The 27,906-nt window shown below is 47.2% G+C and overlaps 1 protein-coding gene across 1 annotated transcript; it reads right to left on the bottom strand.

Moving 5' to 3' along the window:
- Positions 1 to 27,906, bottom strand: SNRNP200 (small nuclear ribonucleoprotein U5 subunit 200). The gene is made up of 45 exons (XM_070572126.1): positions 27,597 to 27,906; positions 26,922 to 27,085; positions 25,468 to 25,639; positions 24,530 to 24,722; positions 23,990 to 24,045; positions 22,534 to 22,632; positions 22,014 to 22,166; positions 21,814 to 21,913; positions 21,500 to 21,636; positions 20,806 to 20,889; positions 20,536 to 20,709; positions 20,099 to 20,236; positions 19,708 to 19,863; positions 18,954 to 19,124; positions 17,564 to 17,757; positions 17,247 to 17,370; positions 14,739 to 14,888; positions 14,386 to 14,496; positions 13,689 to 13,820; positions 13,331 to 13,519; positions 12,775 to 12,972; positions 12,210 to 12,362; positions 12,016 to 12,096; positions 11,649 to 11,732; positions 10,886 to 10,992; positions 10,424 to 10,542; positions 9,964 to 10,118; positions 9,663 to 9,852; positions 9,284 to 9,457; positions 8,116 to 8,276; positions 7,571 to 7,798; positions 7,027 to 7,218; positions 6,761 to 6,939; positions 6,407 to 6,558; positions 5,438 to 5,546; positions 4,508 to 4,616; positions 3,576 to 3,765; positions 3,314 to 3,478; positions 2,963 to 3,084; positions 2,546 to 2,689; positions 2,274 to 2,450; positions 1,827 to 1,987; positions 1,645 to 1,726; positions 548 to 640; positions 1 to 443 (listed from the first exon to the last, which is right to left on the bottom strand). The coding sequence occupies exons 1-45, from the start codon at positions 27,639 to 27,641 to the stop codon at positions 300 to 302; spliced, it is 6,411 nt and encodes a 2,136-aa protein (XP_070428227.1). The 5' UTR covers positions 27,642 to 27,906; the 3' UTR covers positions 1 to 299.

Below are 27,906 nucleotides of genomic sequence, written 5' to 3'. Positions count from 1 at the left end.
TGGTTTCTCCAAGTTATTTTATTAGAACGTCTGACAAAAGGAACTACAAACGACATGCCTAAAAATGCTATGGACAGTTTATGCTTGACAACTACATGACACCTGCAGACACAAGATCCAAAGTTTGGATGGCAAGGTAACAAGAGGGAAAAGTAGTGGAGGTGGGGTGGGACAGCACCTGCACTGACCAGCCAGACCTCACACCAACAGACCTGGTCTTTCACAACTGAGATCCCGCAGACCTGTGCATCTTCCTAATTCAGGTTCAACTCCTCTACATGAGAGTAAATCCTCTGGACTCAATCCGAGTCACTGTCTGTCTCAGCTTCTTTCACATCCACGCTGAATTTGTATTCCTGGTCACATCCCATGTAAGCATCACTCATGAAGTACAGAGTGTAGTTGTGGGCGCCAGTGGCTGGGGCCACAAAGTCAAGCTTCACCTAGAAAAAGCAGGCAGAAGTCAGGGTGAGCACAGACACAAGGGCAAGAGTTCTCACTCTGCCCCCGTCTCAGAACAAATGCTGGGGCCAGTGGACACACTCACCTTGGCCTTCTGCTGCAGGGTCAGCCTCTTGATGGAGATGAGGCTATTGGACTTGGCATCTCCAATCACCACCCACCAGCCCTCTTCACGTTTCTGCAGTGACCAAAAGCCAAGAATTTCAGCATGTAAAACTTGATGGCCAAATGAGACCATGAGAATGGTCATAAAAGTAGGAAAACAAAAACCAGATAGAAGGGTTTCTAAAATTTCTTCCTGAAATGCAACTTGATATAACTGAGATTTTCAACTGTCGATGGTGTCTCAGATGAACTCAGTTTTTAAGTAGGTAGATGAACTCATTTGTTGGTTCTGGTTCATCTCCTTATCCCAGAGTACCTTCTCCTATTTAGTACCTGCCACTGAATCTAAGCTTTCACTATTAGAGATCTAGTCTTTGGGGCCTGGCAGTGTTGGATTCCTCAGAGACCCTTTTAAGTAAAAGGCATATATGCCAGATGAGAAAAACATGTTAACAGGCCAGGAGAGAATATCCAAAGTAGGCCTTGCCTCTATCAAGAACTCCTCTCTACTGGCCACTCCACTCTCAGAAAGCCCAAGTATTCCAGTTTAAAGTGCTCTTTCCTCAGAGCCTATTAAACAACTAGTTTGTAAAATTAAACATTATAGTGTATGTAATTTCTGCTTTCAACCTTCAATTATTCTCCCACGTATCAGATTTTCTTTCTGGTGGTAAAGAACCAAGCAACTGGAAGCAGAGTAAGTGACAGTGAGAAACAAGAGAGAAGAAACACCAACTAGAAAAGCCCAACTGTCCTGGGGCCACTTAGGGTTACAGAGAAATGCATCCTAAACAGTCACAGTTACAGACATACTGCACAACTGAACTGATGTTTTCACCCATCAACTGGATGGTTTTGTGTGTGTGTGAGGAAGATCAGCCCTGAGCTAACATCCATGCCAGTCTTCCTGGGTTTGCGGGTTCACATCCTGGGTGCAGACCTATACCACTCATCAGCCACACTGTGGTGGCATCCCACATATGAAGTAGAGGAAGACAATGTGCCCCTGTACCCCAACTCTAGCCAATGAACAGGGCCTCAAGTAAACAACAAGTAAAGGCAGCTAGCAGGACATACCTGTGGAAAGAGAGGTGCAATCACGGGGCCTGTGACTTCCTCCTCTCGCTCTAGCTGCACCAGCACCACAACTGGCCCACCACTGTGGGGGAGAAAAGCAGGGCAGCACATTAGTGATGTGGCAGTGGGGTCACAAATCACACCAGCATGCTGTACCCAGAAGGGACCCCTCTCCGGCTCACCTGCGGATGCTGTCCTTATCCACCACTTCGTAAGACAGCTCGATATTAGGGTAGCGGTTACAGAAGCGGGCCACATCCGCAATCTGGCTGTCAGACAACTGAAGCAATGCATTTCGTTCTTCGTCCTCCATCTCCATGATGTCGAAAACACTCTCCACTCCCTGCAATGGGTATTCAGAGGTCAGAAGAAAACACATACTAATAGGAAATGAAACTGGCTCCAAACAGCTGCTACTTTTACTTCCTCCCTAGAAGACAAGGCTCCAGAAAGAACACAGCCCACAATCATCAAGCTCGCTAGCATCTCAGTATCTCAACAGCACCTCCACCTTCAGAGGAACCAGAAGTTTCCCTTACTGTGACTCACCTCCCACAAGCCATCCCCAATCTAGGACACTCGGCTCTCAGGCTCAGCCACTCAACACTCTAGGTCCAGACCCAGCTCACCTTGTCTGTGCAACGTTTGATATGCTCTGAGGTGAAGTGTGGCAGCTGTTTCAGGTAGGAGTCCTTGGACCACATGGCTTGGGTGACCATCTGGGCCAGTTCCATAGCTGCCAGAGCAGGACTGAGCCACCCATTGCTGGAGAGGACATCTACGCAGGCCTGGATGAGCCGGATTGCCTGCACAGGGACAGGAGTGCAAAAACAGGCAGGGTTGGAACTACTTCATAGGCCACCACTGGCCCCTCCACCCCATACCCACACCCACACCATACCTTGCTAAGGATTTCCTCTGTATCTGACTGCAGCTCAGCACTCAGCTGCATGCGGGACAGGTGAGCCTGCAGAAGCAGGTTGGTCTTGACGTGCGGATCGTTGAACTTAGGGTTATTCAGCTTGTGGGGCACCTTCTGAGCCAACTGCAGAGTGGAAGAAAAACAGCTGGTGACTAACAGGTGACCCTGCCTAAGATGAGCTCTCAGGCTAACAGCACCACCTGTCCAAGGCTAACAACCCTTCAAAATGCAGAGAGGTGTGGGTGGTGGGGGTAGAGATGTGTGTGGAGGTGAGGGAGGTATGGAGGTGTTGGGAGGGGATTGGGGTTGTCCTGTGGTGACAGGGATACCACGTGCTCTTGGCACAGGCCACATTTGAACTCCAAGGATGTTCTCCTGAAGCCCAGACGTCCGCACCTGCCGCAAGAGGTTGTCTTCATGGTGCCGGATGGGAATGTTCTCATACTCTGCTGCATTGGAGATGATCTCGATAAGCCCACGCACCTTGGTCTTGGCATTCAGGGACATGCTGAAGAGCTCTGACAAAAAACGAGAAGGAGATTTAGGAGGAGTCAAAAGCAGGCAGGAAAGAAGCAGGGAGGAGACTGCCTGGGCTACCCTAGCTCCACCCTGCAATATGTCCCTCTCACAAACATGGGGGCTCTGGAATCCCCATCATCTCTCATCCCTGTGGGCCGCAGACCCCTGTAAGATTCCTTTAGCTTAGGCTCCCCACAGACACAAACCTAGCCCCTGCCAGCCCCTTACCAATGGTGGTATAGTTGATATAATAATAGGCAGCAATCATGCCCAGGTTCAGAGGTGCCACATCCATCTCATCCTCAATGCTGATGCACTTGGACTGCTCCAGGTCACTCAGGGTCTGCTCCACGAGCTCTGACAGGTGGTCAGACAGGTGACGATGGGAGATGCCTGTGAAGGTGAGAGGTAAGTGGGGAGTCACAGGGAGATGACCAGCAAGGGCTGTGAAAACCACAAAAGGATAGTGTGTACTCCAAAGTCCACTGACCCTGCAGGTTGTAATAATTGGGGTTCTGTGTCATGCGGCGGTACAGAAAGGTCCAGGTGAGGTAGTCCACAGCGTCCTGCTTATTCTCAATGGTCTTGGTGACAATCTCAGCATTGAAGTGGTCATGCATACAGTGGTCCAGATGAGACTCTACTGGCAAGGGCTCATATAGGAACTTTTTGAAGAAATCCTATGGATTAGGGGAGGGGAGACAGTAATAAAGTTCATGACAACATAATCACAAATAAGGGTCAAGGGCAAATTAAAAGGGGATGGCCCTTGTGTGACAGCTAACACACAAATAGAAGAAACCAGGTGCAGAGACAAGGTGAGGTAGTCTGGACCTGGAATGTTGGGTGTGTATCTTGTTCCCACTGGCATCACTGTCATTTTTAAAGTGGGATCAGGGTACACCGCGTCCCACAGGCAGAGCAGTGCATGAGGAAAGACAGAACCAGCCAGAAGGCGAGGAGCTCAAGGCATAGAGTCAACAGAGAAGCAATACAAAATCCCATGTGGCTGAGAGGCTTATTACAAAAGCAATGTGGAAAATAAGAGAGGCAGAAGTTGACAGAAAGAACACAAAAAAGTAACTGAAGACATCTATCAAAAGTGAGATCTGGGGCCGGCTCTGTGGCCAAGTGGTTAAGTTCGCCCGCTCCGCTGCAGCGGCCCAGGGTTCAGATCCTGGGCGCGAACATGGCACTGCTTGTCAGGCCACGTTGAGGCGGTGTCCCACATCCCACAACTAGAAGGACCTGAAACTAAGATATACAACTGTGTACAGGGTGGGTTGGGGGAGATAAAGAAGAAAAAACAAAAAAAAAGATTGGCAATAGTTGATAGCCCAGGTGCCAATCCTTAAAAAAAAAAAAAGTGAGATCTGTTCGGAGACCCAGGATCTCTAGGTGGTGCAAGAAGCCAGGACTGACCTTTTTGGAGCCCTGACACATGATAACGCAGCGCCCCTCATCATCCTGCAAAGGGCGGTTGGCATGCCCCACCATCTGCAGCACGTCATAGATGGGGTAATCCACATACCTGGTGAGAGAGGGGAAAGGAGGCAAAGGTGCGTCAGCACGGAGACCGCACTCCCTAAACGTCCACGGATAAAATGCAAATATTGGGAGATATGGGCGAATTGCAGCAAAACTCTGTGTTTATGAGCACCTGTGCTTAGGCACTAGTTTCACTTGCTTATCTATTCATCACTGTCATTTTCAAGTGTAAGAGTCGTCACTTTGTTGCTCTGGGTCCTTGAACCAAAGCTATAAACCCACCTAATGCCAAAAGCAAAATCACCCCCGATTAAAGGATCAAATATCTAAGTCAAGCTGCCTAACCTTAACAACTGCATATTTCATGAGTTAGCAAGTCACCTAACTTAAATCCAAACCTAGAAGCAGGTTCAGACATTAAAAATAAGCCCATAATATAAAAACTCATTTGAAAATAATCTGCATTTTGGAAAAACAATTATTTTTAAGAGTTAAATTATTCTAGCTTTTTCTAGAAAAACCGAACCTTCTACTTCGTGTCACCACAAAGGTATGTGACCTGGACCAAGTCACTTCTCCAGTCTGTAAAATAAACAGGTTGACCATGTAACCTCTAAGGTTCCCTCTGGCTCAAACTTCCTGCTTCTCCAACTTGCTGAAATATGGGAGGACGACTATAAAAGCAGATGTGAGCCCAGGTCCTGAGACTAAAAACTCTCTCGAATACCTGGCTGTGGTGGAATCTCAGCTAGCTGTTTACTTCCCTGACACCTTTTCTTCATAGTAGCTAATTTCTGGATTTTCAGACAATATGTTCATTTTAGGAGGGAGGTTCCCGTTAAGGCAGAGCACAGCTAGACTCACGCGTGGATTTTGCCATTGTAGTACTGAGTATCCATGATGATCACCAGGTGGGCGGCCACATTCATGCCCCAGCAGAGACTCCGAGAAGCTACCACCACTTGGATAGCCCCTGAGAAGCAGAGGGGAGAAGACGACTGAGTGCAGGGCTCCCTGGGTGAGGCAGGATTTTCTGTCTCCTGGGCAGGCAGGGGCTTATCTTGTGCTACATTTCAGAACTCAGAGCAAAGCTTACTAGGAACAAGGTCTAATGTGACTAAGAGGACTGATGTGGAAATGTAAGAGGTGGCTCCATGCCACTGTTGCCCTGCTTGGGGGACTATCCTAGAGGAAGCAAGGTAATGCTGGAACAGAATGCCAAACCCAGGGAAAGCTAAGGTTAGACACCTGCCTGACAGACCAGCCTTGCTGACTGGAAAGTGCTAACGCCAAGTCAGCCATGGGCTGGCTCAGTACATGGCAGGAAAATCGAGCTCTCTCTGAGTGTGCCCCAAACCCAACAGATTCAAGGGTCAAAGAGTGACAGTAAGTAATTCTGGCGGGAGCATCTCCATTGTAGCACCACCAAGCAGTGTCAAAATGATAATACTCCACGTGAAATGCCACGGGTCAACACGACCACCCAAGGGAGGCTCACGGTTCTACCATTTCTACTCATCTCTAAAGTCTAACAACATGGAAAACCAGGTCCTAGTGGCCAAAGGTCCTGGTCTAGAAAACCAGGTTCTGAAATAATACAACCTTTTATGTGCCTGCCTGTTTTCTCACCTAAGAAGTAGTGATATTTGTCCCACCTATATCACAAAGTCATTGGGAAGATTCAAATGAGACAAAAGATAAAATAATCAGAAAAGTATTTTCAAAATGACTACTGTGCTATAGAGAAATACCACCAACACCCTAAAGTTTAAGACATAGCAGCTGTGATATCCTTGGATGTAATCTCACGCTGTGCCACAAGTTACTTTTTACCTGAGCTGAAGAGCTGTTCCACTAGGCGTCGCTCCATGGGGCTGAGCCCCTCATGCAGGTAGCCCACCCCATTCAACAGTGTTTCCTTGAGTGTGCTGTCACTTAGTTTCTCCAGGTATGGGATCAGATCCTTCTCGGTGCAGTGCAAGAACCTGGGTGGCACAAGCACTGATTCAGCTCAGAGCAGTTCCAGTCCCTGGCAAATACCCCTCAAACTGCAGTTGCCCAGTCCCTAGCCAGATGGGGGCCAACCCCCACCCTCAGAAACAGAACACCATTCAGGGTGGGCCAACCTCACTTGAGCTAACTCCCCCTCACATCCACCCCCAGAAGCCAGGCCCCACCCCACCCCACCTCTGCCGCTGGATGTCTGCTGCACATGTGGTGAGGATGTCAATCGCAGTGAGGCGGGTCTGCTTGCGAGATGGAACAAAAACAATGACAGGCTTCTTAGGAGAGTGCTTGGTGATAGCATGGTATACCGGCTTGGCCATGGACAGCAGGCGAGTCTGTGTATGGCTAATGTTGAAGCCCTGAAGACAGAGGAAGAAGAGAGACACAGGTTACAAGACCTGGTACTGTGCATAGGAGGCCACACAGGACTGAGGAATGGGTCCTACCTGGATGTGCAGCTCCAAGGGTACGGGACGCACGTTAGGGTGGAAGTTGAAAGTGGAGGTGGCACTGCACCCAAGCCAGTGGGCTACATCCTTAGCATTTGAGAGCGAGGAGCTAAGTGCCACAATGCGAATGGGTCGCTCAATCTGGGAGGAGATGTAGCGCATACGGGAGCAGATCACTTCTAAGACAGGCTTGGAAAGACAGAGGAGGGAATAACTACAGGCCCACGTGCCCCATCCTCTGCCCTGAGTTACCCTTCATGTATAGGCCCAACAAGCTCGAATGATCTCCTAATTCTTCCTTCTAACTGGGGGCTCTCCTGTCTTTGGCTCCATCTCCTCCATAGCAGCCAATCTCCACGAAGCAATGCTATTTTCCCAGAGCACTACACACAAGTCTCACATCAGCCTTTGGGAATTAGGGAAAACCAGAATCCTCTTGGAGGAAGCCCCTAATCTCTGGCCTCAGACCCAAACATAAAGCCCAAAGCCAGGTCACCTGGCCAGTCACAGACCCTCTTCTGTGCACAAGATCAAGCCATACCCCATTCTCGCCCCCGATAAGGTGGACCTCATCCACCACAAAGAGGTTGATGTTCTGGACATTCTTGCGCTGCTTCCACCGCCGGGAAAGGATGTCCCACTTCTCAGGGGTGCTGATGATGATATTGCCTTTGCCCAGAAGCTTCAGGTCCGTGCTGGTCTCCCCCGTCAGGAGCACCACTTTCTTGTTCAGCCTATCCTGGAACTTCTCATACCAGTCCATGTAAACCTGGCAGGCAGGGAGACAGAGGGCAGAAAAATATCAGGCTATGCCAGGCATCATTTATCATGAGAAAAACCTGAGAATCCAAACAAAGAGACCTATTGATCTGTAGATCTCAAGCTACTTGACAATCCCACACCAACCTTTAAGTGATGGGAGTGCTTTTCTTTACTACACAAACTCAGGAAACTACCAAGGGAAAGCAAACAGTCTTGCCCCAGTTGACCCGGCAAATTTCACCGCATAGAAAACCTTGTTCTGGACTCACAGATAAAAACTGCTTCTAGGAAAATTCACATGTGACACACCACCACATCACACACCTGCTCTGCCAGAGCCTCCATGGGGGTGATGTAGACACAGCGCCCCTCCGAGTTCTGCAGCAGCATCCTCAGGATGGCAAACTCTGCACAGATGGTCTTCCCGCTGCCCGTGGGGGCCCCCACAAACACGTTGTCATCACTGTTGTACACAGTATTAAACACTGAAAACAGACAGAGAAGCAGCATGAATATCGAGGAGAGAAGAGACTCAAACCGCTCATCAGAACAGAGGACAACCTGAGAAACTCAGCCAGTCAGCCATGGAGTGCCAACAACCAAGGGGTGATGGCATGAGGGCCTCCAACTGCAGCTGGGCCTGCTACATCTCCCCCTCCTCATTTTCTCCCTCCCACACAAAGGGAAGAGGGGAAGAAATCAAGATCAAGAGTTCAGGTCCCATGGGGATCTGTGGGATGACAACAGAAGCAAAAGAGACCAAGCCTTCTTTGCTTCTCTGCCGGTCTTCTCAGAGACCAGGATGCAGAACAAAGGGGAAATGGCGACCTTCCTCTGCCCCTCCAACACTCTCTTATGTTTCTTGGGAAAAGTCTAATATAGACAGAAAGTGAAAACCTAAGCCCTGGCATCAAGACTAGGATAAAGTCCAAGTTCTATTTATTAGCTGCTTCAACTGGGATGCCTCTCTACGCCTCAGTTTCCTCATCCATAAAATACGACGCTAATAGTAGTATTTTAAGTAGTAAATCCCTCATCGGATTGGCAGGAGGAATAAAAGAGAAAACATCCAGGATGTCCTCAGCGAAAAGCACACAGAGAACAGGGTGTGCTCTGTGAATGTGCAGTCATTTAAAATGATGAGGGGGAGGAGGCCTCAGTCAACGCCGCACACTCCGGTTCAACGCTTGAGCATCAGGGGCAGGCAACCGGCCTCCTGAGCCTGAGAAGGACAGTGCGCTGTGATAAGACCTTGCTCTACTGACCCTCCCCAGGGGGACATGAGAAGAAGCAAGGCAAATCTAACAGTAACCGAGGACATCCAAGAAAGGAAAATGCCCCAGTGTGCTCCAACAGTTGGGCTCAAGGAGCTCCCATGCCTGTCAAGCACCTGAGCAACCCTACTTCCCTTCCTGCCACAGAACGTATCTACCTCTAGGTGACCTTAAAAGGCCTCCACAGGAACCGACCACATGGGAATGGAAACACCTACCTTGGGTCTGGATGGGATTGAAGAAGGGAAATTTATCTTGGTAAAGGCTCTCAAAGGCACTGTTTCTCAGGGCCGACACGGGCAAGGGCTGCAGGTCCAGAAGCTCGGTTGGAGGGGGGTACTTCTCTGGTAGGATCAGATGCCGGAAAGAGACAGGCAGCTGGGTCTCACAAGCTGTGAGAAGAGAAATGGGAGCATAGTGAGCAGTCTTCTCTTTACCTAACAAACCTCCAGAGCCCCTCCGTGCACACTGGAAACCCCAAGGCAGCGTACGTATCACTCCCCAACAAAGTCTGGCCCAGTACAAAGTGCAAGACATTCTTATAATTGCACTGGGAGGACCTGTTCCCAGGGGACCATGCAGAGGAGACACACTCACAGAGCCAGCGGTCAGACACCACACGGATGAAGTACTGAGGAGGCAGCGGTTCAAAGACAGGCACGAAGAACGTAATGAGGTGCTCGTCCTGGGCATACTTGGCCTTGAGTAGAAAATACTCATGGTGCAGTATCACCTCGCTGTCCACATCCTCCACCAGAATCCAGAATGCCTCTGACGAACCATGGACCTGCCAACACAAGCACAAATAAAAGGAATGTGAGCCAGAGAGTGAATTTAGCACCTCCAATCCAGCGCTCACCGAGATCACTCTGAACCCAGGCCCTCCGCAAAAGCTTACTTTTTCATCCCACTGGAAATCTGGTGTGATGGTCAGCTCCACTTTCAGGGTGGAGCGTGTGATGGGCTGCAGGTGCACTGACAACTCCAACTTGGGAAACAAGTGGACATATTTGTGGATGGTCTTCCCCATCTTCGGCATGCGGATAAGCTCCCCTATGAGGACACAAGAGAGGACAAGGGGCTGCAGCCCAGCCTGCCTAACAGATCTGCAAACTGGGCTCTGAGGGCCACCAGAGGAAACCGGCCGATTCGACTCCAGTGGGGCAGGTTCTTCCCTTCACTCTCAGGGAAGCCCAGAGGATTCAAAGTCTCAAGACCAAGAGCTGGCCTAGTACTTCAGTGGGACACGAGAAATGAACACAAGCTATTAGGGCCCAGGGCCCAGGAAGGGGAAAGTGTAAAGGCTCAGAAAGGCAGCTGAGCTGTAAGGACACGAAGAATGATAGCGTCCCACACACCTATCTCGTTATGATTCAAGTCATATAGACGCTCAAAGGGGAAGTTTTTCTTCTCAATCTTCTTCACTACTTCCTCAGGGAGTTTCCGGAACTGGCGCAGAGGACACATGGACTGCCACCTATCCAGGAAGGAAACAAAACTAGTCCCTTGTACAGGGCCTGTAACAAACTGCCCTCTTTATGGCTTCCAACAGATTAGCCGTGACCACACAAGACTCAGTCATTAAAGACTTTCGAAACTGTACCAGCAGTGAGACATGAGAGCCAACACTCGCCACCACCCTCCCGTCACTCCCCGGCTCCACCCCAAGGGACCTTCCTTCTTCTCAACTTTCACTGAGGTACAGGTTACATTTCATTTTCCAGGACCAGAAATAACATGCACTCTAAGGCTTTCCCGCTACACTCTCAGCCTGGGAACCCAACTCATGGCGATCAGCCTCCAGCTCAATGCACCCTTACATGCGTTTGTCGATCATCTTGCAGAGGTTCAGGGTCTTGTCTGTAAGCTGTGCCCAACCTCGGTTCAGGACAATTTCAAAGATGGCACGCATTAACCGGCCCGCCGACTGGGGAAAGATGGAGCATGCCCGCTGTTAAGTCCCCACTATCTCCAGACCTAACGAAGCCACTCTATACATGCTTCACCTACCTCACGCTCCGATGCAATCAGCCGCACCAACTCAAAAAAACAAAGTCCCACTGTAACTACTTTCTCCCCGCTCTATAGTGTCGACATTTGCTTAACGCATAATAGAAAAGTGCAGCTCGAGTACACTGCACATTTTAACCTAACGCTCACTGCATGATTTTAAAGCTTTTGGCTCATTTAGCATTTAGGGTTCTCACAAGAGTGAGGATGTGTACCCTCAGAGATAAAGACAAAGAATAGTTACTACATCCTTTCGCCATTTCTGGATTTATTTGAGCCACACAGCCATAATAGGAAGTCACTCTCTGTAGGGAAGCAGACACTGTGTCTTGCGGATCTCCCTGTGGAGCCTCCCCAGCGCTCTCTCTCAAGGCCTTACCTTCTCCACACGCTCAAGATCAGTAAAACAAGTGCCTACACCATACATGCATCAACTGATAAGCCAACTTGGGCAAAACTCAGCATTCCTTCTCCGCCACTAGCATCAGGCCTGCCTTCTCCAAGACACACACAGCACACAAGGATTGGAACGGTGTAGGCCCCCTTCTCCCAGCAGCACAACCCTGCCCTCACCTGTGTAACATATACCATGTCGGCCATCAGTGCAAAGCCCTCCAATTTCAGCTGTGAGATGAAGGCTTGGAGAAGCACATTGATCTGGAAAAAAACAAAGTCAGCCAGAAGTAGGCTAACCATTGAGCAGTCCAAGAAAGTGAACCATATCTCTGCTCTGGGCATAAATCCTGGGTAAGATCTTCCATAGCTCTTGATTTACAGACATTAAACAATTGTTATTCCATACAAAAACAACATATGAGAAGGACGCAAAAACTAGGAGAACTGCTCAGGTTAAAGTATAAACTCAAATTCGAGATTCATCTTCTAAAAGGTTATGAAAACTACCTGGTCCTTATTCCAAGCAGAGAGGAGGTGCACTCACCTTTGCACTGGGTTCCTCAATGCTCTCCTTCACAGGGATGGGCACCCTCTCCAGCAACTTCTGCAGCTCCAGCTTCTCCTCCTGCCACAAGAGGTTAACAGATCAAGGAAAAGCCAGGGAGCCAGGGAGAGAATCCATCCAGAGACTTGGTGATGAGTTCCAACTCACTGTCCCAATACGCTGTGTGGACTTACCTCTCTCACGGTGATGTTCTTGAACTCTGAGGACAGTGAGAAGACTCTGAAAAGCTCAATCTCACTCAGCGTGGGCTTGAGCAGCTGGTTGTAGGTTTGTACTGTATCATTGGTGATGTAGTAGTGGCTAGCTATACGGCCCAGTTCTGTCACCTACAAAGATGTAGCACTCAATCCAATGCCAATCATTAACAAGCTGCAACCTCTCACTGTGGACAATAGATGCCCACTGGATGAACTCAGCAATACAAGTGCCTGGCCCAAGTACATGAGGAAAGATGGTACAATAAATTGACCAACAGTGAACTGATGCCCGCACAGAAAAGATAACTGAATTAGCCACCTTAACTCAAGTTATGGAAAGGAGGCATTGTCAGGTTTTATTATACCATTTTACAAGTTCCTAGGTTCAAAGGGCACATTCCAATCCCATTTGTTTTTCTACTCTTGCAAGCAATGGGCGATTAGACAGGCAGTACTCAAATCAAGACAGCAACTTGAAAAATTGTCTCCTGGGGCTACAACTTTTGCTGAGAACTTCGCCTCAATCCCTCAGCCCGCTCACCTGGAAGTTGCCTGTCTTCTTGTCATACTTGACCAGATTGTTCTTATCCAGCATCAAGGCAGCAGTATGAACCAGATCCAGTCGGCGCTGGTCCAGGAGGGGATCTCCCTTGAGGTCATCATGAGAGATGCCATAGAGGGTTGGGGATCGGAGCATTCGGATATACAGGTAGGCATAGCCCAGCCAGTTCACTGCATCCTACAAGACACAGCTTAGGTCTTAGCATACAGAACTGATGTCCAAATGAAAAGTTCCCATGGATCACTTAGAAATTAATTCCCAACATAAGGATGTATATTGTATTGTCTTCTGAATATTTATAATATTTCATTTTTAAAAAGACAGAGTCCTTTCTAAGATCTTGGTAACAAGGGGAACTGTCAGCCATAGATCTAAGAAGCTTATGAGAAACTGCTTACACTGAAGATGTCGGGTGCAGGGCTGGAGGACCCTGGATGCTGGTGGCCCACTGCACCACAACAGAGACCATCCCACTCCTGGTACTTTGGCCTCTCTGGAGAAGGCAAGAAGCGCCAAGAGCAGAGCCCTTCCCTACCTTTGCATTCTGGACGTTCCCCAGCACGATTTCCGCATTGAGCATGTCAGGCAGCTTTGACACCATCTGGCTCTCGATAGGAAGCTGCTGATTGAGGAGGGACAGATAGTACTGCAGCTCCCCGTGAGACGTGATGAGTATGCCTTCGCCCTTGGTATCATACTGGGGTCTTCCAGCACGTCCCAGCATCTAGGTCAGAGACAGCAAACCAAGAGGCCTATGGCCACAGAGGTTCTGGGTTTGATTCTGGGCTTCCACTTTACAGAACCTTGCTTTCCATCTGCCAGCTTTTTTGTACCCTTGCATTTTATACACAGGATACTTTTTCCCAAGGAGGATAAACTCAAAGGCTCTGTACCTGCAGAATGTCCAGTGCCCCCAATTCTGTCCAGCGCCCCTTCTCTGGACTGTACACCTGGGTGCCCTTGATGATGACTGTATGTGCAGGGAGATTCACACCCCAAGCCAGAGTTGCTGTGGAAACTAAAACCTGCAGAAGCAAGGGAAGGTAATAAGGAAAATGGATGTTACTACCAGAGGGTTAATATCCCCAATTTCTCTAAGCAACTCGCCTCAGAGCTTCAAAAGGACTGAGGTGGGTCCCACACTTGTCAACCTAACCGTGGAATAAAGGAGGAGTCCTTAGGTTCCCCATCTATTCAAGAATTAACATTTCAAGGCTCTAGAGACACCTAAGAGGCAGAACTGCAGACCTATATTAACCAACTTAAGGTTACTAGACAATTAAAAATACAGGCAACCCTGAGACAGGGAATGAACAAAGTCCCAACCCTGTGAGGCCTTGTTTGGCAATATCTGGAGTGACCAACGTGCTTGCTTCGCCATGCTTCTCAGACACTTTCCTAAACTCACTCATCTGCCCTCATGCGGCATGTGGAGAGTTGGGAGAGGTGGCACGAAGTTATATTTACTGTACCTACCACCACTCTGACCTGGCTTACTTGAGCCAGAAACAATAAAGTACCAGGTGCAAAGATATAGCACAACCTTTGACATTTCGTGTCTTCTGAAGTCTGCACTTGGAGGACCCTCACCTGAATGTGTTTATCGGCAAAAAGATCCTCTACGAGTGTCCGGTCAACTCTGGTCATGCCTGCATGATGAATAGCAAAGCCATAGGGCAGAAGATCCTTCAGTTCCAGGTTCTGTGGAACAGAAAAAGAACAGGTGATGAGCTGAGGCTTCCTGTGGGAACTCTCCCAGAGACTAAGTAAATCTTTTCACGTGACACCCGACCCCTTCCTTATTCCACATAACCACATCCAGACAATCAACTTTAACCTGTGTGAAACCACAGCACCATGATGCAGTCCTAGAGTGTCTGGACAACCTCCAATGGAGCCAGTTACCAGGTAGGAATGAGAGAACAGGATCTGTCTTTCCTCACCTTGCACTGCTCAGCTTCTGTCCGAAGGACTTCTGTGGAGGCTGAGCCCTCTCTCAGAAACAGACCCAGAGTATCCTTCTCTAGGCACATGTCCCGGATGGCCCTGGCCGTCTTCCCAGTCTCCTTCCGGGAGTGGACAAACACCAGCACCTAAGTAGAAACCACACTTTGCCACAGTCCCAACAGCTGCTCCAACAGCCCCGGGGCACCAGCAGCAGGAAGCAGAGGCTGTACCACTGTAAGGCCAAAAGCCAAGGTCTTAAAGAGGAGCAATGGCAGGAATGTGTACTGGTTCAGAAGCCTGAACAAGGCCAGCAAGACCCTAAGTGAATGAATTTACCGAGTACAATGATAGAGTCCTGTAACTGGAAAACTCAACTCACTCTTACCACCCTATCTTTAATAGCAAGTTTAATATGGATGCAAATTCAGGAATCTCAATTAAGAATTTGTGTCTATGGGGCTGGCCCCATGGCCAAGTGGTTAAGTTCGCATGCTCCACTTCGGCAGTCCAGGGTTTCGCTGCTTCGGATCCTGGGCGTGGACATGGCACCACTCGTTAAGCCATACTGAGGCGGCGTTCCACATGCTACAACTAGAAGAACCCACAACTAAAAACATACAACTATGTAGCTGGGGGCTTTGGGGAGAAAAAGGAAAAAATAAAATCTTTAAAAAAAAAAGAAAAAAGAACTTGTGTCTAGGCACCTGACAAGATGCTAAGCCACCTGAAGAATGTGTCTTCAAAATAACAGCAAAAATTTTACATGAAATAACGGGCACTGGCCTTTATAAAAGGACTTAGGAAATAACTCTCAGTATAAGACTAGCACCATTTTGTAGGAAATAAAGTCTTCCAAGTATCTAGTTGCAATGAAAGATTTGTCTCTTCATCTAAACTCATATGCGTTTTGGTTTTTTTTTTTTTTGCTGAGAAAGATTTGCCCTGAGCTAACACCTGCTTCCCATCTTTCTCTTTTTGTTTGAGGAAGATTCGCCCTGACCTAACACCCATGCCAATCTTCCTCTATTTTGTATGTGGATTGCCACCACAGCATAGCCACTGAAGAGTGGTGTACATCCACGCTGGGGACTGAACCTGGGCCACCAAAGCAGAGCACACCAAACTTTAACTAGGCCACAGGGCTGGCCCCTCATATGCTGTATCAGAGAAAAATAAACACATAACCTGTTACTTTTCCTTAGCTTTTGTCTTGGTTAACATGGCTAAACTCAGTGTTCAATTAAAAAATACTATCATACTTTCTAGTAAAATGCCCTCTTCCACTAGTTTTTTTGTTTTGTTTTGTTTTTTAAGATTTTATTTTTTCCTTTTTCTCTCCAAAGCCCCCCCAGTACATAGTTGTATCTTCTTCGTTGTGGGTCTTTCTAGTTGTGGTATGTGGGACGCTGCCTCAGCGTGGTTTGATGAGCAGTGCCATGTCCGCGCCCAGGATTCGAACCAACGAAACACTGGGCCGCCTGCAGCAGAGCGCACGAACTTAACCACTCGGCCACGGGGCCAGCCCCTGTTTTGTTTTGTTTTTTAAGATTTAATTTTTTTCCTTTTTCTCCCCAAAGCCCCCCGGTGCATAGTTGCATATTCTTCATTGTGGGTCCTTCTAGTTGTGGCATGTGGGACGCTGCCTCAGCGTGGTTTGATGAGCAGTGCCATGTCCGCGCCCAGGATTCGAACCAACAAAACACTGGGCCGCCTGCAGCAGAGTGCGTGAACTTAACCACTCGGCCACAGGGCCAGCCCTCTTTCACTAGTTTTTAATTTTCATCTGTATTTTTACTGTGTTATATTTTTAGTGTAAGCCACCCAAATCTCTTATGGAAGGACCCTTGATAATGTAGATAGAGAGCATGATTATCTGTGCCTGGGGATTTCTCTTTTGCTAGTTTTTTTTTTTTTTTTTTTTTTAAGATTTTATTTTTTCCTTTTTCACCCCAAAGCCCCTCTGGTACATAGTTGTATATTCTTCGTTGTGGATCCTTCTAGTTGTGGCATGTGGGACGCTGCCTCAGCGTGGTTTGATGAGCAGTGCCATGTCCGCGCCCAGGATTCAAACCAACGAAACACTGGGCCGCCTGCAGCGGAGAGCGCAAACTTAACCACTCGGCCACGGGGCCAGCCCCTTTTTTTTTCTTTTTTTTTAAGATTTTATTTTTTGCTAGTTTTTAAACGACAAATTCAATTTCTTTAATGGTTATAGGACTGTTCAGATTATCTGTTTCACCTAGGCGGAGTTTTGGTAGTTGGTGGTTTTTGTGGAATTGGTCCATTTCTTCTAGGCTGTCAAATTTACGTGTAAAGTTGTTCATAATATTCCTTTATTATCCTTTCGATGGCTATAGGTTCTGTGGTAATACCCCATTTCATTCCCGATGTTGGTGATTTGTGTTTTGTCTTCTCTCTTTCTCTCTGCCAGCCTTGCCTAATGATCAGTAAGTCAGAAATTCAAAAGAATAGAGTTAAAGAATAACAAGAAACCATGGACAGACCTGATTTTTTCCAGCATGTTCCATGATTTTCTCATAGACTATTTCATTCATGATCTGGAAACGCTTGATAGCTTTTTTCTCTGTGATGCCCACGTAAGTCTGTTCCAGAGGCACTGGGCGGAAGCTAGAAGTTCAACAGTTAGACAAATGAGGTTTTTTGGGCACAGAATACTGAGGAAATAACCAGTCCTCTTTTTGGATTCACACGTCAAAACCCAAAGGCCCTTCTAAAACCCAATCCAACAGAGCTCCTTGGAAAAGGAGGAGGACAGCAGGAAGGTCACCCTGGCTAAACTTCTCCTTGTCTTTTTTTATACCTGTTATCAAAGTAGAAGAGGCCCTTGGCAGGATCAACACGCAGAAAGGTGGCCACATCTTCATAGTTGGGGAGAGTGGCACTAAGACCAATGAGTCGGACATCTTCTTGGGTCATCTCAATGTTTCGGATGGCCCTGGCCACCAAAGCTTCTAAGACAGGACCTCTGTCGTCGTGGAGAAGATGGATCTCATCCTAAGGAAGGAGAGGGCAGCAAATTACCTCTATGACTAGAGGAATGTAGCCCCCTTTCCTGAGAGTAGTCCCATTTTGTAGGTACACACCTAATATGCCAAATAAAGAAGACAAGAAAACGGATCCCAAGCCAGAGAAACCCAAAGGATGAGACAATATTCACCGTGAAATACTCCAGGAAAAAACGCTCTCTGACCATGAGCTGCTTTGCTACAGTTCAGTGAAACATAGTGCTTTGTGGCAAGAAAATCTGATACTTCAGGTAAATGAGTTCATAACTTCACTCAAAGGTAAATTTCTTTACTAAAAATGAAGCTTCTGACCAGAGCATATTTCTGTCAAATAAAGCTTCACCTCTGGGTAACTATCCTTACCAAGAATAAGATGTCAGGCATCAAAGGACAGTTCACATAGCCTAAGGCAGTGCTTCTCAAATTGTAGCAGCAGGGGATCTTATTAAAATGCAGATTGTATTTCAGTGGGTATTCCATAGACTCCACATTTCTAACAAGATTTTGAGAAGCAAGGCTCTAAAGCAAGGGTTAGCAAACTTTTTCTTAAAGGGCCAGACAGTCAATATTTTAGGCTTGTGGGCCAGCCGGATCTTGTTTACAAATACTCAATTCTGTCATCGCAGCACAAAAGCAGCTGCAAACAATACATAAACAGGTATGGCTGTGCTCCAATAAAACAAAAGCCAGCAGCCACAGCTTGCCAACCCCTGCTCTAGAACACTAAAGATCAGTGTGTGAGGTCTCCTTTCTGCTTTCCCAGACAACTTAAAGAAACTACACTCAGACTCGAAGTCATTCCTCCCTGGATGCTTCTGTGTATATGGAACACAATATCCTGACTCTTTACTCATTCTCTCTGAGAAGAGACTATTTATGTATAAAGGCCTTTAATTTAATGTTCTGGGAAAACACAATTAGTTCTTTTGCCTGTTTATATTTATTTCAAGATATTTCAGACATAAGAAAGATATAAAGAATAATATGGCAAACGCTATGCACCTACTGGAAAAGTCCAGATTCTCATTTAACAGTAACAGCAATGCTGACAGTAGCTGCCATTAGAAAGGCCAGTGACCAGAGAAAAGGCACTGAAGAAATGTTCAGCGCTGAAACTCAGCCAACTCTCCTTGACGAGGCCGGGGCTCACATTCCCACTACGTTTCCCGAGCACTCCCTGCTCACCAGAATGATGAGCCGCACCAGCTGGGTGTAGGTGCGCTCTCCACCCTTGCGGGTAATAATGTCCCACTTCTCCGGGGTGCAGACAATGATCTGAGTGGCACTGATCTCCTCTTTGCACAGCTGGTGGTCACCAGTCAGTTCTGCAACAGTGATGCCATATGTGGCCAGGCGCTGGGTGGAAGAAAGGCATGTCAGGCAGGAATACTTGAAGGGGGCCCTGATACCACACTTTCTGTCTGGGAAGTCTGAGCGTAGGGTTTTGAAAATAGGTACCAGCCCATCAGGGAGATATCAGGCAAATTAGATCAATCATCTGAGATATTTCTACAACAAACTCAAGTTTACACTCAGACAAATGAAGCAGACAAAGGATCTCTGGGAGCTCTGCACACAAGACAGGGAAATGGAAACTTGTCGATAACAGGACCTAGGATAACACCTCTAGGTCTCTTATCAACCATATCCATGTGAGTGTTTCATAAACACTCCAATAATGCACATGACAACAACTGCAGAAAACTGCTATGGAAAGGATGAAATAAAGTAAACCTTTGCTAAAGCCTTTCACTGTAGACAGCTCAGTGTTTCTACACTTAGGAACACTGTACCTGGGTCAAGTTCCATCTTTGAAGTGGAAAAGAAACACCATATGAGGCATTCCAGAGATGCTCCAATACAAAAAGCAGTGATGTGCCAGGCCTGGTCCCAATACTCTGACAGCTGCACCCAATATATTCTGGAGAAAAGCTCTAACCTTTCCAAAGCTGCCCACCATCTCCTGCACCAAAGACCGCATGGGAGCGATGTAGATGATCTTGAAGTCATCCACGTTGATCGTGCCGTCCATGTTAATGTGTTTCCCTATCTCTCGGAGCATACACATCAGGGCCACGTTGGTCTTACCAGCACCCTACAACAGAGGTCAAGGATGAGACGGTCTGTTTACCTGGATATACTCACTGCCCAACTTCCATGGACTTATCACCAAAAGAAAATAGAGCATGTCCTGGGAATTTGATCTTACCATTTAATCTCTTCCATCAAAGAATAAAGAATTGGAGGGGGGCATGTGCGGAGATGAGCTATCTTTTCACCAAAAACATACAACACATTCTACAAGAAAAAAGCAGCAGGGCAGTGCTTACGGTAGGTGCACACAGCAGCAGATTCTCATCTGTCTCCAGAGCAGCACGGTAGAGTTTACTCTGGATCCGATTCAGTGTTTTGAAGCCCTCAAATCCAGCCTGGGCGTACTTGGGCAGCTTCTCTACTGGAAGCAGTTGCTAGAAGGAAGAAATGCCATTCACATCACACTGGCAGCACCTTGAGCAGACTGTGTTTTTGCAGGATTTCCAGGATTGCATTTCCTGGCAACCTCCCTATGTAACTCTCCACTGAAGGCCAGAGCAAAAAGATCAATATTGTCCCCTAGGCTCCAAATCAAAATGGGAAAACTGTGAAGCAGTGTCTACTTCTGGAATAAACTATTTATGAGACAAGGCCACATTCTGGTCAATGGGTTGAAATCCAAACTGGAAGGGAGGTGAACTAAGCAAAAAACTGAGAAAAGCAATTTACTCACTTCCTCTGAGCCGAAGGGCTTGGGCTTCAGAGCAGGCACATGCACCTCTTCATAGCCCTTGCGCTGGCGACGAAAGGATCCATCAGGAAGCTGACAGCGTTTATTGGCCATGAAGTGGCTCCCCTGGGTAAAAACCAGGTCCTCCAAGTCCAGAACCTGCCGTGGAGCCAGTGCCTGGGAGTATGAAAAACAAACATACAAAAGAGGTGAGCGAGCTGAGCCAAGGAGTTTTCCATCCATCACAGCCTTGGAAAGGACCCCGATACCCACCTCTCCACCCTGGTCCAGATCCATGGTTTCCAGATCTGTGTCCATTCGGGACTGACGCACTCGCTCTCTCCTGGACCTTTCCTCCTTTAACAGGGAAAGATAAAAAGAAAAACAATAAGTCATCATCATTCTAAGTTTTTGTCCTTTTCAGTCTCTGCTTAGCTGAGCTGGACTCATGGGTGCTGACTAGCTAAGTCTCATAACAGAAAGACATCCCCTTACATTCAGACACTTGCTATGGGGACAACCAGAATGATAAAAAGCAAGCAAACACCTTTAAAGGGACAGTGCGCAGTGTAGGATTTCAAAAGTAGTCGTTCAGCAAGTCAACATCAAAGGCTATCCCTGAGGGGCAGAAGTATGGGTTCTGTGTTCAGCAAACATGTGTCCTGTGCCTGTATTTTCAGTAGATACCATGACACACCGTATAAACAAACAGTAAAGGCCCACAGTGCTGGTGAAGACAGCAGCAGGTCAGTGGTCTCTCAACCACACCAATGTGAATGTGTTGATTCTAATCTATACCACTGAGAAACCTCAAAGAATTTAGAGAAATATTTGACTTCTTCAACTTCCTCTTTTAATAGGAATTTAGCTTTATGCTGCAATCTTCTAGCCAATGTCTCTTTTGCAAAGCAGATGAAGCAAACACTATAGTTCAGGAATCAGACAGATAAACCAAGCCAGCCCTTACCCGGATCAGATCCTCCTTCTCAGTTTCATGGAGCTGGTAGAGGAACTTCGATAGCTCTGGATCAGCTTCCATCTTTCCCATGATCCTTTCCTTTTCAGGTTCACTCTGTGCGCTAGCCAGCAAAGTACAGTATAAAACTGCCAACAGCAAAAGGAAGAAAGGGAAGGTGAGAAGGAGGGGGTGAGATAAAACCAAACTTCAACCTTGGGATAGAAAGAAAAATAAATGACACAAGTGCTGAAGTTGTGAAAGCAACAGCACTTCCAGCACACGTGCGCGTGCATACACTACAGGAGGGTCCGCTATATACTCACTCATCATCCTGTGCTGCCGCAGCACTTTAATAAAATCGAAAGTGTTGAAACCAAGGAGCAGAACCAGCTGGTTCTCACATTCCCGATCATCACTGGCCGTCTGCAGAGAAGGTAACACCATAATTAAGAACGCAACCATCTGCTTCATACGCTGTCCCATCTGCTCAGATCCACTGAACACAACGTTATCCTGGCCATACCTTCAAAATCTCCAACACTTCATCTGCCTTCTTCTGCGACACAATGGCATCATCATAGAAGCGACTGAGCTGCCGCTGTAGCCAAAACGCATCAATATCCCGAGGGTGCAGATCCTTCTTCTTGGAACTCATCAGTTCACCTGAGGCTACAAGCTACAAAGGCAACCAGCAACTTAGCTCACCTGTCTGTTCGCCCCAATTGCTTTCTCATCACCTTGCAACAAAGTTCTATTCGCCCCCATAGCCTTCCCTCTTTTGAGGACTTTCCAGAGAGGGAAAAAACTCTGCTATGTTGAGTTCAGGAGCACACCAAACTAAGATTTCATAATCCATGCCTTTGGGAAGGAGGATGACTGACTGAAATCTTAAGAAAATCAAGGCACTAAATGTTTTCTATGGCTCACCCTATAAAAAGGTAGGTCAATAAACAACACTTAACAGGATCTAGGTATGGGAAAGAAGTGCTACCCTCAGAAATAACCTGGCCTTGCAGCAATGGGCAAGAGCAAACTGTACTTACATTAGCCGAGAGGGTGCAGCGCACCACAGCCTCATCCCCTTCCATGTCATCATCAGACGCCTCTTCGCGAACCTCCCCATACACATCCTCGTCACCTTCCTGTGGAAACAGTCCCAACCCCAACTCATCATTTGAAGCTGACCCTGACATCACCGCAGAACCTCCCCTCTGAGTCATTTAAAATTAGCTCCACGGTTAGAGCAATGGCTTTGGGGTGAAACGAAACAGCTTACTGGGATCCAGGATCGGCCTTATTCCAGAGTGCATTTAACAGAATGACCTCCCCACTCTAAGTTTACTTGGTATAGTGAAGTTCACTTGGCATGCTTTTCTTCTCTATTCTGCTTCTCACCTTAGGCTACCACAATGGCAACCAACTGGATCACAGTCTCTCTCATATACACACAACCAATAAATGAAAAACAGAGCTATCAGCTAACAGGAGAGAAGAGCTACACAGAAGGCTGCCTGGGAAAGCATACAGTGATCTAGAAATGCAGACATACACACAGCTTGCTCACCACTGTCTTCACTCCCACACTTGCTCCCCCTGTACTGTGTACTCAGCAGTGTCATGCTGAAAGCAGGCAATTAATAATAAGGATTTGTTAAATGAATGAACACTATGAGCAAAGCATTCTTTTAGTTTGTTGCTACTTAAAAGTATAAATCCTACTAACCACGCTGCAGGAGGGGGCTTAGCAGTCACCTACTTCAATCATCTCATTTGATAGATGGATAAGCTAAAGCAAAATCATGTGCGCAAGATACAGGACCGAAATTCAGACCTCTTGGCTCCCCATTTGGTGCTCTTTCCTCTGACTCTCCCGTGCTACCCCTTCTTCCTGTCCTAGTATATGATATTCCAAGGCTGGCAAGGGCCAAACTCGCCCACTGAGAACTCTAAGGCAAGTCTGCAAATTTTTTCAAGCGGCCCACTAGTTCCTATTTAGTTATATTCAAGAAATTCTGATTAGATGGCAAACCTCAGTGGCTGCTGCAACTGTTACTTAAACAATCATGTACAAAATACGCCCATGATCTTGGGCAATGTGTATTCTACTGAAACTGGCAATAGAACACAGTACCGAAAAGTGGGAAATTATCACAATACGGTTAAAATGCAATAAAACGTGGCGGCATACACCCTCAATGCAGGTATACACTGTACTTATCTTTTGTCTTTCTTTTTGCTGACCCCCTTGGTTTATTTTAAATTATTTTTTCTATATTTCTATTTCTACTTTTGTATTTCTAGGTTTAAATCTGCTTTATAAAACCTCGATAACTGTAACAATTTTTTAGCAAAATAACATTTACATCCATGTTTGGCACCCACACAACATCATAAAATTTATCTGGGTTAAGCTAGGGAACTTCTTTACATTAGAAGTGGTCCCCTCACCTTAACAATCTCAAAAAACAATAGACTGGGTCCATTTGCTTTATCACTCACCTCCTCATCAGACTCAAACTGTACATTCACACCATATGTCTCATCAATATTGTCATCTGAAACAACAAGGGAGTGAGAAAAAAAAGACAGTGAACAAGGTTAGTCACAATGCACTATGGAACTAATTGCTTCCCCCAATTGCCTGACCTACGTTCCTCGAGACAGATCTAAGGTCTAAGGACACACAAAGACACTTAGCGATCACCCCAGGAGAGCCATCTGTACTGCCACCACTGAGGCATTCTCCAACCTGCCAACCTGGATTAGGCCCTGCTCTGCCTTCTCAACCACTTGAGCCCCCTAGGCTCTGCCCAGGTTTTCTCCCACGTGTTCTATACAAAAAAGGGTCTCAGGGTAAGAAACGCCTGCCGTAATCTAGGGATTCTGGAGTCCATCAATCCTAACTCCACAATAAGCACCAAATAGGTTATGGGAACTGACTGACACGGTCAGGTGCTTTAATGACTGAGGCCAGAAGATCACATTTAGGGGTCAAGAAGCAACCAGTTAATACGATCAGAATATAAAAAGCTCAGTTACCCATATTCTGGATTTCCTTGTCTCCACCGTAGTCTGTGATCTTTTTGCCCAGGTTCACTAGCACATGGTATCTCGTATCATCTGTCTGACCCAGCAGCAGGTCAATCTCCTTTCTCCTTTCCTTGTCCCGAAGCTTTTCATTCTTTAGGACAGCTAGAACTTCATCAGCTGCCCCACAAAGGATATCACGTGGCTGGTAGCAAAAAAAAAAAACCCAACAACAAACATTTAGAACAATGAGACATAGCACATCACTGACAAGCTTTATGTGACAACAGGATGTGAAGAGCCATACCTCTTTACAACCTGCATAGCAGGTTTTATTTTCATTTATGTTAATAAAAAATGCCACCAAGAATCACACAACTGAAGGAAGACCCATCTGTTTTAAAAAAGACTAGCTGGTGGTCTAAGGAAACAGGACACAGCTTCCACAACAGTTGGCCACATTTCTCCAGGTGGCAGAGGCTCCGAAGTCCTCTAACCTGCCAACTTTGGTAATTCTTTGTCCTCACCTTCTCTAGCACCCCCCTCACCAGAGCCTCTGAGACTTTTAAAGGTCCTTAATCTAATCACACACGCATAATGGTCAAAAGTACAGACTCCGGATATAGACTACCGAGGCTTATATCCTGGCTCTGCCAAATATTACCTCTGTAACTTGAGAAAATTACTTAACTATTCTTTGCCTCGCATCTCTCTTCTGTAAAATGGAAAAATGAATATTAATAGCACCTAGTTACAGAGCTCATGTGAGGGTTGAAAGAGAGAAGATACATAAAGTTCTTTCGCACATAAGTAAGTGCTCAGTAAATATTAGCCACTTCTACAAACTGCTATGGCTTACACAGGAAAATCCACACACGGTTCTTCTGGTGCCCCCGAGTAGTAACCCTCTCCCACTCCAAAAACATGGCTTCACCCTCTGGGTGTCTCACCTGGTCTCCAAGGGCAGCCTGGATGAAACTGAGCAGCACCTCATAGGTCTCTCGGGTCTCTTTAGTTTTGGGCTTATAGATGATGCCCACCATCTCATCAATGCCCTCCGAGAGCAGAGTATAGCCCTTCATCTTGTTGATGTCATGCCGGTCCTCATCACGCTTTCTTCGCCTGATGAACACATAGTGTTATGTTGAACAGGCAGAACCTTCCGTCCCAAAGGCAAGACTAAATCAAGCCCACTCTACTCTCCTCAGCTTCACGGCACACAGGTAATATTTAAAAACATGAACGTGTGGGGCCAGCAGGTGGCTGGGTGCTTAAGTTCACGCACTCGGCTTCAGCGACCCGGAGTTTTGCTGGTTCAGATCCTGGGCGTGGACATGGCACTATTCATCAAGTCATGCTGAGGCGGCATCCCACTGAGCACAACTAGAAGGACCCACAACTAAAATACACGACTATGTACTGAGGGCTTTGGGGAGAAGAAGGAAAAATTTCTAAAATAACAAAAAATACTCATGAATCTGTACCTCAGCAAATAATTCCCAATTGGCCTTAGTCACTTGAAGGAATGTTTTTTAATGGAAACGCAGTAACAGAAAGGGACTCTTCTGGCATTCTCTCCCTAGATGCACTATACATTACAATGAGACATCCTCCTCACTTTTTTAAAAAAGATCGCCTTTTACTTTGTATGACATTATACAATTGGATTTTGACTAGTTTTTCACCCCTCAGACACATTTGCATCTTCTAGCCAGAGAAACTGAAGCTCCAAAGCAATCTACTACCACTGATTCCCAACAAATTATAACAAAACTGGAAAAGAAGTCACACTCTGCAAAGTGGAGGACCAATGATGTATTAACACATTTCAAATATAACTAATCAAACCTGGCCCTACAAATTTTTGAGACTTCATCAAGGGAAAGGAGGAAGACAGATGATCAGAGACAAAAGATAACGGTGAGATAAAGTTCAAAAGTTTTTAAGTTTTGAAATAAATCCCCCAAAAAGTAAAAAAACAAACAAAAAAAAACCACCTGCCATTCATATTACAGATGCTTAAATGTTAGCTTGTAACAAAAGTAGGAAATGGGTAACAGGAGAGGAAAGAAGTAGGGGTGGGAAATTAGTAATGGAAGAAAGAAACGAGTTGCTGAGACAAAGGAATAGCAAGGGTCTTGAAAATACCATGAAGAAAATTAGGATCTCTCTAGAGACCAGAAACACACGTTGGACGAAGGTCTAAAGTTTGTTTTCCACTTCAGGTACCCCTGATACAGCCAAAGAACCTTTTAACTCTAATGTTCTGTTTTTACCTTCACTCAGTTGTTTTAATGCCACTGATGTCTCCTCCTGCACGAAGCATTTCAGCAAAAACACTGCTCAAATGCTCCAGGGCAGACAGCCTTTGATCTGAAGAAAAGTCATTTTCCCAGGTACTCACTTCGCTCTTCTTTCCTCCTGCATCTGTGGTTTGGTCCGTTGAGCCTTGTCTCCCATCCGGGTGCCCTCCAGCTTCCCAACCAGGGATAGCACCTCTCCTGTGGGTTCATCCCGGCGGGTCCGGTCAATGAGAGAGCGGTCAGCTTGGAGGACAAGATTTGAGTTCTGAAAAGATCACAAAATTACTGAAGCTCTGACATGAGCAGGGCTAATTCACACATCACAGGGATTCCAGCTGATGATAAAGGAAGGAAGAATCGGAGCAACTAAGCGCTAAGCACGGGCGGGAATAAAGAGAAACAGCTTCGTATAACTGCGCGTGAGCAAAGGGCAATCAGATCAGCTGAACAATCCTTGCTTCTCACACTGCCCACAACCACCCATACCTGGGAAAGGTGCTGGGCACCTTGGGGGTGACATGTGGAAGTGGGCGGGTATAGCGCCGAGCGGACAGGCACAAACACTGCTGGCAGAGCTCTCAGCCCATCCCGCCCGCGCCAGACCCCCGTGGGCTTATTCATACACCCCCACCTCGTGTACCCGCCCTTCGCCGCGATCTGACTTCCCCTCGGCTGCCGCGGTTCTCCTGTAGGCCTTCAGACCCAGACTCCCTTCCTCAGCCTCCCGCTCCCCGCTGGGCTCCCTGAGCCGGGCTCCTCCCCGAGCCCACACGCACCGCCTTGTACTCGTACTGCAGGCTCCGGGCAGTCACATCCGCCATGGCGGCGGCTGCTCCGGGGCCTGAGAGCTCAGCTCGCCCTCACCGCACGCTACAAACCGCCGCCGCTCTCCGCTCCCGTCCGGCCGAGCGACGCAGGGAAGACGCACCGGAGGCAGGAAAATACGGGCCACCTTCCGTTTCCGGGTCGCGTACCGGAAGTGCGCGCGGGGCGTGTCTCCGGCCGGTGCCCGCCGAGTCCCTGCGGCCTTCTGGGCGGGGTGAGCGGGACCAATGCGCCCAGGCCCCGAATCCGGAACACGCCCCC

This window comes from Equus przewalskii, chromosome 14 (genome assembly GCF_037783145.1).
Source record: "Equus przewalskii isolate Varuska chromosome 14, EquPr2, whole genome shotgun sequence".
NCBI classification, from domain to species: Eukaryota; Metazoa; Chordata; class Mammalia; order Perissodactyla; family Equidae; genus Equus; species Equus przewalskii.
Note: the sequence above shows the minus strand (reverse complement) of the source record. Positions and strands in the feature narration are given on the sequence as shown.